General features: G+C 40.4%; 1 protein-coding gene across 1 annotated transcript; it reads left to right on the forward strand.

Annotated features, from left to right (window-relative positions):
- The first annotated feature begins 2,014 nt into the window (after positions 1-2,014).
- Positions 2,015-11,804, forward strand: LOC115596776 (uncharacterized). The gene is made up of 4 exons (XM_030442184.1): positions 2,015-2,226; positions 7,182-7,311; positions 9,937-10,029; positions 10,698-11,804. The coding sequence occupies exons 1-4, from the start codon at positions 2,015-2,017 to the stop codon at positions 11,013-11,015; spliced, it is 753 nt and encodes a 250-aa protein (XP_030298044.1). The 3' UTR covers positions 11,016-11,804.
- Positions 11,805-14,329: the final 2,525 nt, after the last annotated feature.

Genomic DNA, 14,329 nt, shown 5'->3' on the forward strand with positions numbered 1-14,329 from the left:
GTTTGACTTGTTTAGTCATTGGGTTAGTCTGTTTCAGTCTTTGTCTGTGTGCTGGATACAGTAATAAAGAAATGTGGTCCATGTGTCCGAAGTGGGGGAGGGGTGCGGCCCTGTAGGCACTGCGTATACTGCTGTAAACATGATTCAGTGTGTTCTTATCATGGGTGGGAATATCCACATGTTGATAATATTTAGGTAATACAGTATTTAAGTTGCAGTGGTTAAAGCAGCAGTGAAAAGAGCAGGATGAGCCGTCTCTTGCGCGCTGATGACGTCATGAAGTTTGCTGGGCACTGGCTGGTGGGGGGGATGTAAACAGCCGCCAAAAACACAGCAGTAAATTGCCTTGGTAGATGGTAGAGATGGCATTTCAGCAGTAGAAACTCCACATCTGATGAACAGTGGTTATAAACAGTCAGTATATCTCCACACCAGGAGTTGTTGATAAACACACACACACCTCCCCCTTTGGCCTTACCGGAGGCTGCAGTCCGGTCTCCTCGGTGTACAGAGTAGGGCTGCACGATATTGGAAAAAACTGACATCGCGATTTTTTTTAACCCTGCAATATGTATATTGTGATATGAAAAAATACAGGAATTTTCACCAGATGACCTGAATAGCACTTTCTGTTATGCTGCATTTCAAAATGATAAGCATTTATATTTCATATGAGCTCATTCATGCGTGCTTGCGCACTCCCAGAACTTCCATTCCCCATGCTGGCTTACTTTCATTTTTAAAAATTACGTCCGTCTAATTTTCCTTCGGGTGCGGGTCGGGTGTCGGTAATAATTTATAGCGGGTCGGTGCAAAATGTAATATGTGCTACTGTAGGAAAACAGGTCGGATGCAGTTTCAAGTATGGCGTGTATGGGCGGGTTTTCAAAATAGGACCTGTGCAGGACTCTGCTGTGTGGTACCGACGTAAATGGTCAAACAGATTAGTTGTGTTACCTCTCGTTGTGGCAACAGATGCAAGGCACTGTCGAAACAGTACACGTGTTTGGTCAATATAGCCGAAATAATTCCAGATAATAGACGTTGCTTTTCTTTTTGGCACCAAGTCTTCGTTTTCGCGATTTTCTCTTGTTCGTTGCTCATTTTTCATTTTCAACCAGCGACTCACTCCATATGCAGGGGTGTGGTCTGCTTCGGCACACTGATTAAGAACTAATGTGATTGGTGGATCGCTGTGCATGCAGGGTCTGCTCAAAAGATATATCGTGCAGCCCTAGTACAGAGTGAGTCTTTAGCTGAACAGCGCAGTCTGTGACTTTGTCTGAGAGCCAGGTCTCGGTGAAGATTAGAGTGCAAGCGGTGGTCGGCAAGCGCAAGCTTGTAGCCTTTAGCCTTTTTAGCTTTCTCAGGGGTGGTGGTGGCGGTGGTGCTGAACGCAGTGGCGGACAATGTGTTGTAGCTCCGGTGGTATGGGGCCAGTAAAATCTATGCTGTATGAGCTGTCAATGTCCAGCAATGCCTGTCTGCTGTATGTTTGCAGTGCATGGGATGTATGCCCTGCAGAGAAAGTAAAATACACACAAAAAAGAAGTGCATTCAAGAGCAGAGTGAACAAACATGTCTGCCTTGGGGGGCGCTGTGAGGTAAGTGTAGTGTAGTCGTCTTTTAGGTTTGTGTCCCAAAACAATGAGGTGACTCCTGATTGTGGAGTGGGCAGTGCAGCTCTTCTTTGAGCTGGATGGAGCTGAGGGAGACGCTGAGCCAGCCGCAGAAAACACCAGGAGTCCAATTAGACACTTTACCCCCACAGTCCAAAAGACCTGTTCCTGTTGTTTTTCGCCACTGACACAGTCAGGACAATCTGCAGCAACACAAACAACAAGGCTGCAGAAAAATTCAATTAGGCAATAAATATAAATGGACTGATGGAGATGGAAGACTTGTACAAGTTTTTTGGTCTCCTCATCTGCATTGGTCGTTGGTGTCTCTGCCAAGTCTCCAAGACTACTGGAGACAAAATCACATTTTGTCTGTGCCCCTGCCAGCCAAAGTTATGACCAGAGATAGGTTCCGATCTATATTATGGAGCATCCACCTCAGAGATCCTGAGGAGGATGCACAGAATGAGAGTAAGAAGAAGACACCAGGCCATGACAAACTGTTCAGAGTCAGGCCTCTTTATGACGACATCCTCAGCGCCTGCCAGGCTTATTACCACCCAAGGAGAGAGCTGGCAGTGGATGAAAGGATGGTGGCGACTAAGGCGTAAATAGGCATGACACAATATATGAAAGACAAGACGACTAAATGGGGGATGATGCTTTTTGTGTTGGCTGAGTCAAGCAGTGGCTACACGTTCAGATTCCAGATTTACACTGGAAAACAAATACTGCAAGTGAGCATGGGCTGTCTAATGATGTGGTCATGAACCTTGTTCAGCCATCCTGTCTTGGTACTGGGTACCATATTTACATGGACAATTTTTACAGTGGTCCCAAACTGTTCATGGACCTGGCTGGTATGACGTTCGGAGCATGTGGAACCTACAGAGAGAGCTGGGGATGCCCATGAGGGAGGGCAAATACTCTCACCAACAAATGTGAAAAAGGATCTGTGAGATGGATCAGAGAGGGCCAACTAATTTTTGTAAAGTGGATGGACACACGAGAGGTGTCTGTGTCTGTGTGCTCCACCATGCGATCATCATGCGTTTTCAGGTAAGACAGCACAGAGAAGGGTGAAGGATGGAGCTGGACGCTAGGCTGTGAGAGACGTTCCCTGTCTCATACCGATCATGGCCTATAACAAGAACATGGGTGGGGATGACCTGTTGGACCAGCTCATCCAATACTACTCCACCCACAGAAAACTGTGGACTGGTACAAGACCGTGATGCTGCATTTCCTGGACATTGCAACAACAAATGCATTCATCTTGCACATACCCACCCATGTTCTTGTTATAGGCCATGATCGGTATGAGGCATCTACACATAATGGCAAATGTGTAGATGCATGTTTGTATGGGTATATGTAAAATGTTTGTACATTTATATACTTTTGTATATTTACTGTATGTAACTTTGACATTATGGAGGATCAGTAGGTGTTGGATTGGCTAGGCTTAGGAGAGCTGTTGTCTGCATTTGTGTGAGTGTATTGTGTTATTTGGTTTTATGTACTGTACTTTCTGTATATTTGTGTTAAGGACCCCCTTGAAAACGAGATGATTCATCTCAAGGGGTTTATCCTTCTAATAAACTTCCAAACATGGTGGAGCTGGTGTGTCAGCTTTGTGGCATAGACAAGGCAGGTGTTCCCCTGAGCAGTAGAGCTGATCATGTCCCTGTGCCTATTGACACAGCCACTGATCCTGGGCAAAAAGCCACGAAGGGCCACTGCATGAAAAGTGGGATTTTTGTCCCCATAAACGCCCGAAAATCTTCCTAATTTTCGGCAGTTAACGACAATTTACAGCCATTGAATGTCGTGTTCGTCTGTGCCACATACTGATGGAAACGAACCATGACGTATGTGTAGCTCCCGGAGGTGCGAACGGCTCTAATAAGCATATGAATAGCAGCGAAACCACGCCTGGCTACTCAGTATTGGAGGAAACCACTACTTTTAAACAAGAAAAATCACTTGTGATTGGTTGGCAGACCTGTTACTATTGGTCACCCTGGGTCATTATAAAATTATATATATATAATTATGTATATATATATATATATATATATATATATATATATATATGTATATATGTATGTATATATGTATATGTATATATGTATATGTATATATATATATATATATATATATGTGTGTGTATATATATATATATATCTAATATCTATCTGTGTATTAATATATATATATATATATATATGTTTATATATATATATTATATATATATATATATTATATATATATATATATATATATATATAATTTATATATATACTCTTTTTTTCTATATAGATCTATCTCATATTTTTATATATATATAATGTTTTTATCTATATCTCTATATATCTTTTTATTATCTATCTCTGTTTTCTCTATATAGATATGTTTATCTCTCTCTCTTTTTTCTCTCTCTATCTCTCTTCTATCTTTTTTTATATCTCTCTCATTATATATTTTTGTCTCTCTCTCTCTATCTCTATCTTTTTTTATAGATATATAATATATATATAATGTGTAGTATATACATATATATATACACACAGTGGGGCAAAGAAGTATTTAGTCAGCCACCAATTGTGCAAGTTCTCCCACTTAAAAAGATGAGAGGCCTGTAATGTTCATCATAGGTACACTTCAACTATGAGAGACAGAATGGGGGGGAAAGAATCCAGGAAATCACATTGTAGGATTTTAAATGAATTAATTGGTAAATTCCTCGGTAAAATAAGTATTTGGTCACCTACAAAGAAGCAAGATTTCTGGCTCTCACAGACCTGTAACTTCTTTAAGAGGCTCCTCTGTCCTCCACTCGTTACCTGTATTAATGGCACCTGTTTGAACTCGTTATCAGTATAAAAGACCCCTGTCCACAACCTCACCCCCGTGGGGTCAAAATGATCACAAGAACGGTGAGCAAAAATCCCAGAACCACACGGGGGGACCTAGTGAATGACCTGCAGAGAGCTGGGACCAAAGTAACAAAGGCTACCATCAGTAACACACTACGCCGCCAGGGACTCAAATCCAGCAGTGCCAGACGTGTCCCCCTGCTTAAGCCCGTACATGTCCAGGCCCGTCTGAAGTTTGCTAGAGAGCATTTGGATGATCCAGAAGAGGATTGGGAGAATGTCATATGGTCAGATGTAACCAAAATAGAACTTTTTGGTAAAAACTCAACTTGTCGTGTTTGGAGGAGAAAGAATGCTGAGTTGCATCCAAAGAACACCATACCTACTGTGAAGCATGGGGGTGGAAACATCGTGCTTTGGGGCTGTTTTTCTGCAAAGGGACCAGGACGACTGATCCGTGTAAAGGAAAGAATGAATGGGGCCATGTATCGTGATATTTTGAGTGAAAACCTCCTTCCGTCAGCAAGGGCACTGAAGATGAAACATGGCTGGGTCTTTCAGCATGACAATGATCCCAAACACACCGCCCAGGCAACGAAGGAGTGGCTTCGTAAGAAGCATTTCAAGGTCATGGAGTGGCCTAGCCAGTCTCCAGATCTCAACCCCATAGAAAATCTTTGGAGGGAGTTGAAAGTCCGTGTTGCCCAGCGACAGCCCCAAAACATCACTGCTCTAGAGGAGATCTGCATGGAGGAATGGGCCAAAATACCAGCAACAGTGTGTGAAAACCTTGTGAAGACTTACAGAAAACATTTGACCTCTGTCATTGCCAACAAAGGGTATATAACAAAGTATTGAGAAGAACTTTTGTTATTGACCAAATACTTATTTTCCACCATAATTTGCAAATAAATTCTTTAAAAATCAGATTTTCTGGATTTTTTTTTTTTCTCATTTTGTCTCATAGTTGAGGTATACCTATGATGAAAATTACAGGCCTCTCTCATCTTAAGTGGGAGAACTTGCACAATTGGTGGCTGACTAAATACTTTTTTGCCCCGCTGTATATATATGTATATATTTATTTATTTATTTATGATATCAAAGACATGAATGAATTTACTGAGGAAAGGAACATTTGCCAGGAAGGAGTTGTTTATTCAAAGAAAGAGTTTTATTAACACAAACAAACACACAGCATGTACAAAGCATAATCTGCCCACACAACCAACGGGAAGCTCACAAGAAGCCCAAAATCCTACAGCACCATTAAGTGTCTGTTTGTCGCCTCGGAGCTGTAGGTAACTGGCGGCATTGTGTCTGAATTCAGTCCATTTTGCAGATGTCTGTGGTGCGCTGCCCTGTACTTCGGAATCGCCTCTAATGTCGACTGCAGCGTGGCACAGACCTCGGTGAGCTCCCAGCTGCGAAAGGACGGAGGTCGCACAATCCATCCAGACACCGCCGCCTTCCTCCTCAGACATCAGGGGCCTCATGCTTGGATCCATGCGTACGCACACTTTGATACATCTGATTTTTTTTGTGCGTACGACACTTTCTGGATTCTAGCGTACGCCATGTTTCAGTAGGAAATCCACGCAAGTCTTAGTACATGAGGCCCCAGGTCTATGGCGGCGCACTTCCAAAGGTCCACCTCATCCTCAGCTAGCACTCCGTCTCGCTTCCAGCAGCTGTAAAAACAATCAGTAAAGACGACCATTACTGTGCGATGCACTGCGTATGGACACATCACATCTATTAATGCCCCTGAAAAATAACCAAAAACGGATCTAATCTAATAAGTCTTACCCTCTTTGTTATCGATCGACTCCGAGCTGAACTCCTCACAGCTTCCCCCTGTGATGGAAGATCTGGTTGTTTACTTAAAGCTCCTGTGTACTGTCTCATAATGTCTTACAGGGAACTGGAAACAATTAAATGAGAGTGGTATGAATAAAAAAAACGTAAGTCACAGTAAAATGAACCAAGGACGGAGAAAACAGTAAAAGTTACTTACACACAATGGCCTCATTATATGCATCATGTAAATCTGGACTTGCAGACATAGCTCCGAGCTAATATAGGCCATAAGGTGAACCTGTTTTTCGTTTCATCACGTTCCCATTTCTGGGCACTAAATGATTTTTGGTTCTTCAAAAAGATATATTGGTTTTGAACGAGAAGAAAAAAGTTTTCGTCTTGACATCCTGCAGTATTTTTTTAGTTAGTGTTTAAAGTCGGGACTGTTTCTTGCTTAGCGTAACAATATTTTCGTTCAGAGTGGTAATGTTTTTGTCACGTGCTTCACATTCAACCAATCAGGTAGCCGCGCAAATCCAAGATGGGGGTGTCAACGACAAGTTGCGACGATGAGGAAAATGCTCTAAAACATCTTGAACTTGTTAAAAAAGTCGGAAAAAAGGATCATAAAATGTGCTATATGCATCTCATGGCTATAAGAAATGAACGGGTAAATTATTTTACTCTCCCAAGGTGGGATACTTACACACTCAAAAAAAGGAAATGTCACTACTGTTGGCTATAAAACATAGTATTATATTTTAATCAACTTGAGTTAGTTGTGGTGTTTGAAAGTAAAAATATGCAATGTCAGGTTTACTTGGCTGTGTTAGCTTCTCCAACTCAACTCTGTAATGTAAAACGGAAAGCTCTTCATAAATAGAGTAGTTTGTCCCTTTGAGGGCACCGTACATCCCCTCCAATCTCGTTCACAATCTCCTGAGATTACATTACCTCCGCCATTATCCTTTACGTTGCACATAGAGAAATCCGCAACCATCCTCGAAATAGAGGTAAGTTAACATCTCTTTATTGCCATTACTTAATAAAGCAAGGACAATTCCTGGCAAATTCATCCTGGGGCTATAGTTTCCTAATATTTTAGGTCTAAAAGAATGAATGTGAAAAGCAGTAGTCGCCACAGCAGTGTGTAAGGGGAGCGGATGTATTTTAGGCTGTTTAGGCTATTTACATCCCACAAAAGCGCAATTTTTTCAAAGATAATGTGAGATGTTCAAACATAGACCAAGGGGTTTGTTCACTTTAAGAAAGCTGAAATGTTTGTTAACGGAGCTGTAATACAAAGTTTCGCTAAATCCCTCCGCCAAGACGGTCATTTTGACCGTTTCCAAATTGATGTGTACGGAGCCCTGGAGGTGACATGGATGGGATTTTTTTTATCTCGTGAGTGCGACTTACTATCTCGCACGCGCCAGTTACTATCTCGCGCGCGCGACTTACTATCTCGCACGCGCGACTTACTATCTCGCACGCGCCAGTTACTATCACGCACGTGCAACTTGCTGTATCTTGTGCGCGCGAGATGGTAAGTCGCACACGCGAGATAGTAACTGGCGCGTGCGAGATAATAACTCGCACTCGCGAGATAGTAAAAAAGATGCAGTGGCACTCTGGCTCAAATGATTGAATGAAGTGAACGTTGTGGTGTTAACTCAACAATGATGGGACGCTGGAATCATGAACAAGTGCCGTTTACTTCAACAACTTATACTGTAACATTGTTCTCAGTAGCAGCGTCGTATCGTACATAGTCGCCATGTTGTTGCACTCTGACCTCTCTCCGTGCAGCGTGTTAACTATGACCTGTCTTATACAACAGCGCCCCCTTGTGATATAAAGAGCAATAGTATCTGTTTTATATAATAACAGAAGAAAGCAAACGTGTTTAGTGTACTGTGAAAGCTGGGAGAATGTGGTCTGTGTGAGAATGTCGTGGAAAATTGAAAGTAAATGTAGGTTTTCTGTCACAACTTTCACATGAATATGATACTATATGCACCTGCATCCATTGTTAATCATTTGTCCTGATTGCCAGTTGTGACTGCTGCAACGTTATTTCATAAATTAATTATAACCAAACTACTATTACCTTTACAACTCCTACATCATGGCTAGCATAATAGCCGTTGAAATAGCTATGAAAACACCTGGACATTCATCGTGGATCATCAAAATACCTGTTACATGTACCTCTTACCGTTACACAATAACAATAAGACACTTTATTAACTTTAATTAATTAATTAATCATTAAAATTCTGAGATGGTCTCGATCCATGATAATAAGCCTGCATTTAACCGACTGCACTGTTTATTTACGTCAAAATGCGCTTGAATTAACATCTCGCACGTGCGAGATACTAAGTCGCGCGCACGAGATACAGTAACTCGCACGTGCGAGATAGTAACTGGCACGTGCAAGATAGTAAGTCGCGCGTGCGAGATAGTAACTGGCGCGCGCGATATAATAAGTCGCGCTCGCGAGATAAAAAAAAAAAACGTCCATGTCACCTCCAGGGCTCCGTAGATGTGCAATAACTTTGAAATGGTTTTATATAAAATACACAAAAGAAAAAGAAAATGATATGCATTACGTATTTCGGCCATATTGACCACACATCATTTTGCGGTTACATTGTTACATTTTTCGCGCGGTTTGCTACTTTCATTGTCTCTCGTGTCCAACTTTGTTCGCGGTCTCTAGCCGTGCTTCTTTGTACTCGTTATTATTGATATGTCCGCGATGGATTCGAGCCTTCGCAACATGTCCAATAAGGAAAGGATGAAGAGGAATTTGAATACTGCTGAAGCCCTGAAGATAGGCCCGCTTAGTTTCTCTGGCCGCTCTGTGTCTGCGCTCACTGCAGCTGCCTTCTCTCTCCTTCATCCACTGTTGTTGAATCAAATGTGACACCGACTTTAGGTCTGACCGGCTGATGATTGGCTGTTCCGCCTTAAGTCCCGCCTCTCTTGCTGTGTTAGATTTATTGTTCAGCTCGTGCTGAGGAGGCGGGAACTAGCAAGTTTCATAGTTGACATATCAATGGCAAAGTCTGCAAATCAAGATAAGAAGCTGCAACTGGCAGTGAGCCTGCTTTCTTTTCTGTTAGCAGTTAAGTGGTAAACTCCATAACAGAACATTAAAGCATATGATAATGTACAATAACATTTTATGGTTAAAAAAAAAGTACAGTTGCAGTAGGCTACAAATATGCACCATATATGTAGTTTATTATTATTGTTGTTGTTATTGTTATTACTATTTTTCTGCATATTCTTGACTTTGAATGGGAGCAGCTGTAGCACTGCAATTTCTCGTTGGGGATCAATAAAGTATGTTGCTGTGGATACTTTGCATAGTAAATCTGCCCAACTACGCACTCATACAGTAACACAATTCACATAACTGTTGCCTTTCACACTTATTTGCTCTTCCCTTGTTGCTGATAATGGCAAGTGCAACTATAACTAACTGATTTTATGAATGTATGAGTGACCTCTGCATGAAGGCAGGCTGGCCAACTGATGTCTGTGTCAGGGATCACTTTCTGGAATTCTTCCATCTTCTCAATGTCAATGACTTATTTATACAGTATATTTCCTGTTGTGTTTTGCAGAACGACTCCATCGCAACAAGGAGAGCTTGCAGCCTCCAAGCACTAGCTTTGTATCTCAGTGAAGACCCTGAAAAGCTAGTGAAGGAGTACAGAGTAAGTGTCATCACTTGTTTTAAAGTGATATTTTCATTCAACATTGAATAAAGCTAAATATCCTCCCATCAATGTGTCAGATTTAACATTGTAATTGACTCACCAAGATTCAATACCTCTGTGAAGGAGAGGTGTTGAGTTTTACCTCCACATTCACTTTGATTGTGCCTACAAATATCGCAGAATATATGATTTGTATACTTTGACAAACCTATCCATTACCAGTTGTTTGTTAGGATTTTTTTTCCTTTGATAGGCCCTTTTTTCACTTCAGTTCTTAATGATTGTTTTCATTTGACAAACACTGAGAGAACACTAAGAATAATTCCCCCCAAAAAACAACAACAAAAAAAAAAACAGTAAAGGGAGTCACATTCTTGAATATTTCAGTATTCACTATTGAAACACTCATTTCCCAGATCCTCATGTCAATCGCTGTTTGAGTCCTTGTATATGTCCATTTTTCCCATTTTTGTTCACCCTGCACCCTTATCCTTTGATAGGGTCTTACATTTTACATTTTTTATTTATTTTTATTTAACTGACTTCACCTACTAGTGGAGTCAGTTATCAAGATGAATATTAAAATGATGCAAGTTTCATTAGTTATGTGCTTTCAGTGGGAGAGTTTTTATTAAATTATCTTGTCCCCTTTTGTCTGTTTTTAGAGTGAGGACCCTGATGAAACCCAGACAGATTTGGATCAGACGGTCATCGGCATTTATGTGATTAAACTTCCAGGTGCAGATGTTGATCAGCTTCCAGAAGATGTTGGCATCATAGTTGAAGGTGTGGAGGTGCTTCATGGACTCAGAGATGTTGCCACTGCTTGTGCCTTACTGTTTGGGATCATCTACGAACTGAACCTGAGCTATCCAGCTGACCTCAGGTACACTTTTGAATTCATTCAAAAGATCCTGATGGAACTTGATACACACAGGCTTTCGATCAAAATCCAGGTACTCAAAAACAAACTGCTGGAATGAATGCGTGAAGCCATTACAGTGTTGTGACCTGGAGGCTATTCAGTGCGCTGAAATGTTTTTGTTATTCTGTTTACTAGAGCTGTAGTTTCGACTGTTCATTAACCTTTTTTTGTAATTTCTTACTGTTACTGTTTTACCTGAAAGGTAGAAGTTTCATTGAACTCTAAAGCAGTGTCAAACTACTGACCTGAGACCAAATACGGCCTGTTGACGCTTTTGTAAAGTCCTCTGTTAAGATTTTGTTAATTTGGCCCACAGACATAAGATTGTTTGAGCTTTCTTCTTGTCATGATTTTTCTCATGTGTCTACTTGTGTGTACAGCAGTTTCAGTTGCTATAAGCTGCCTCCCATTGTAGTCAGTGTCAGCCCTACTGGGTAAAAGATTCTGGCAACCTCATGATGTTGAAGCTTGTGACCCCTGCCCAAGAGGCATAGCCCTTGCCATGGCTGGAGTGAAGAGCTTAAAAATTTTTTGAATTTATTGGCAATATGTTTATTGAAAAAATAATAATCTTGTGGCACTTTATGTTATGTCAAAATGTACTTAAGGCTGCTCTTTAAACCTCAGTGGTACCACAGTACAAGCATTTAGATTGTTCTCATATTTTTTAAGGGAATTTGAAGAACAAAGCAATTTCAGTGGAAGCTAGTGACAATACATTACATGTTTTATTAACAATTAATTAATGTTCATACATGTGAAGCATGTTTATGCTTTCCAGTGTTTTTGTATAACAGACTGTTTTGAATGGTTATCAACACTTAATAAAAGTGCTGTTTTGAGAAAAGTTGTGATTTATTTTTGTGTTTAAGGCCTTTTCTATTTTTGACATTTTAATTGGACAAACTAAACTAATTTAAGACTAACTTAACCACATCAAGTTACTCTTACTCAATAAACCTGTATTGCTTTAATGTGTATCTAGTTCATTCGCTGAACTTAACTATATTACATAAGTTTAACGTAGGCTTCATACATAAAAATAAAGTAACCCAATTAAGTTTAAGTCACTCAAGTCACTGTTGTACAATATACTTCAATCTATTGAGTAAATTGTATGAAAACTGGTTTATTAACATCTACTTAACAAAGTTATGTGGAACCACTTGACAAAACATTGTTAAGTAAATCTAACACAGCTTTTTTTTGAGTGCAGAAACTGTGTTCAACGGTGGTTTTGCTGTCATGACGAGAGTCAAAAAGTAGCCGAGACATATGCAAACACTGTATAGATGTTGGATATGAAAATGTTCCGGAGGACGCTGGGTTTAACCCGACTTGCTACCGGCGTTTCATTGGCAAAAGGCGCTTGTATTTTGCCGAGAAACGGGCCAAACGGCTGGCTGGAGTTCAAGATGCACACGGGGGCGAGTCTGTGCCATCGGACAACGTTAGTGTGTCAGGCTCAACAAGTGACACTCTGCGAAAAAAACTGTGTTGTTTGTAAATTTTGTACATACGTTTTGAAGATTACAATTTATATTTGCATCCGACGTGATGAAAAGAGTTCGTTGAACATGTTTGTGGTTTTCACATTAAAAAATGTAACTTTTTCCTACTCGGATTTTGTGATTTTTTGGTGAATTTAGGTCCAGTGTGATAATACAGTATGTCAAAATGAAATAATAACTTTAAATTCACACATGTGAGGTTGTGCTGAAAAGAATTACACCAAACAAGGGAAGAAAAAACGTTTTTAAGATGAAATATAAAGGTAAAATCAAAAGTAGTCAAAAACAGCCAATTATACCTCAAACCCCAGAGGGTTAATGTTGCACTGCCACATTTTCTCTTGTTCAGTTAGAGGAGTGAGCTCCAGCTTTTCCTGCCTGGATTTTAAATCTGGGCTGTAACGGAATAAGGACTATCCTCATTCACATGTGTGAGTGGTCATTGTGAGCCTGCAAAGAAATTCTGTTTAAGTAATTATCACAGGGGAGAAAGCTGCCCTTATTTTTGGTACTCTTATTTCAGATTCAGATTCAGTTTGCTTTGTCTACTAGTGGCACTTTACATTGCTGCTTTTAATAATCACCACACACACAAAAACACAGTTGACACAGTGACAATACATGATGGCTACTTAGCTGAAGGCAACTACAAACAACTTTTACTTTTGTTGATTCTGGCCTGTGGATTGTTTGAGCACCTCCTCCTCGTGTCGATCAAACCCTTTATTAATACTGTTAATACTGGTTTTAGTTTTTAAACTCAGCTGTTTGAAGAATGCATAGTATTGAGGTCATGTACAGTATCTATTTGTGGCTATAAAAGACTAAAATGATATGGATTGTCAAAACCGATTTACCTTTACAGGTAGTTTAGCTGAGCCATCTCTGAGCCTGTGGCATCACTCTCTCCTCCCTTCAGGTACCTCCTTCTAAACTAGAGTAGATAGAAAATCTTGACATCAACAGAGAAGGTGCAGAGATCTACTGATCTACAACCAGTGATAAGTTAAAAAAATCATTCTTTTCATATAGCTGTGTTTCAAGGAAATGAAAAATAAACCTTCTTGGGAAGAAATATAGTCAAAATAACTCAAAAATTGGGGATTCACTGGAGGACACAGGTTTGAGTTGTGACACATGAAAACATGGACCGGTAGCAGGGGTGTAGCAAGCTTTTCAAAAGTGCGGGGGATGGATGTGATGGTGGGTTTTTTTGGGGGGGGGATTATGTAACGCTGTTACTGTGATGATAAATGACACTTAAATATTGAATCTGTGTCTATAATAACCACACCCTGATATGTAAATGTGACATCTGTCTTGGTTCATTTAATTTAACTTTAAATATGGACAACTGACTGCACAATATATGAATCAGAATCAGAAATACTTATTTGATCCCCGATGAGAAATTGCGGCGTTACAGCTGCTCCCATTCAAATTCAAGACTATGCAGAAAAATAATGATGATAATAATAATAATGATAATACCATATTGACCCGAATCTTCAGAAAAAGACTCTGATAACCAAAATTCGTTTCTCAATAACAAACTCACATACCCTCCTGTCAGTCTCTTGGAAGCGGCCACTTAGAGGACCACGATAAGCTTTTCTCTTACTGTTAGCGTTTTCAGACGGTCTTTTTGGACCCGCTATCTTCGGACGTTACACTCCGTAACTCCATATTTCTTGGCTGGCTGACAGTTGTTTGGCGCCTCCGCTGCATTGATCACCATTATCTTAAAATTAGCATCATAGCTCTACCTAAAATGTCTGTTATCTTGCTCCACTTTTGATCCACTTTGCTCTGTACAATCACCGCGTCTCTCCATTTTTCATCTCCTGTCACTTCTTCTCCG

The sequence above is a fragment of the Sparus aurata genome, chromosome 15 (assembly GCF_900880675.1).
Source record: "Sparus aurata chromosome 15, fSpaAur1.1, whole genome shotgun sequence".
Lineage (NCBI taxonomy): Eukaryota > Metazoa > Chordata > Actinopteri > Spariformes > Sparidae > Sparus > Sparus aurata.

What these genes read in the sequence shown, in the direction of transcription:
- LOC115596776 (XM_030442184.1), top strand. Translation starts at nt 2,015, where the DNA reads ATGACCAGAGATAGGTTCCGATCTATATTATGGAGCATCCACCTCAGA. An exon ending in AGGATGGTGGCGACTAAGGC is followed by an intron (nt 2,227 to 7,181) that starts GTAAATAGGCAT and finishes CTTCATAAATAG; the next exon opens with AGTAGTTTGTCCCTTTGAGG. An exon ending in AGCTAGTGAAGGAGTACAGA is followed by an intron (nt 10,030 to 10,697) that starts GTAAGTGTCATC and finishes GTCTGTTTTTAG; the next exon opens with AGTGAGGACCCTGATGAAAC.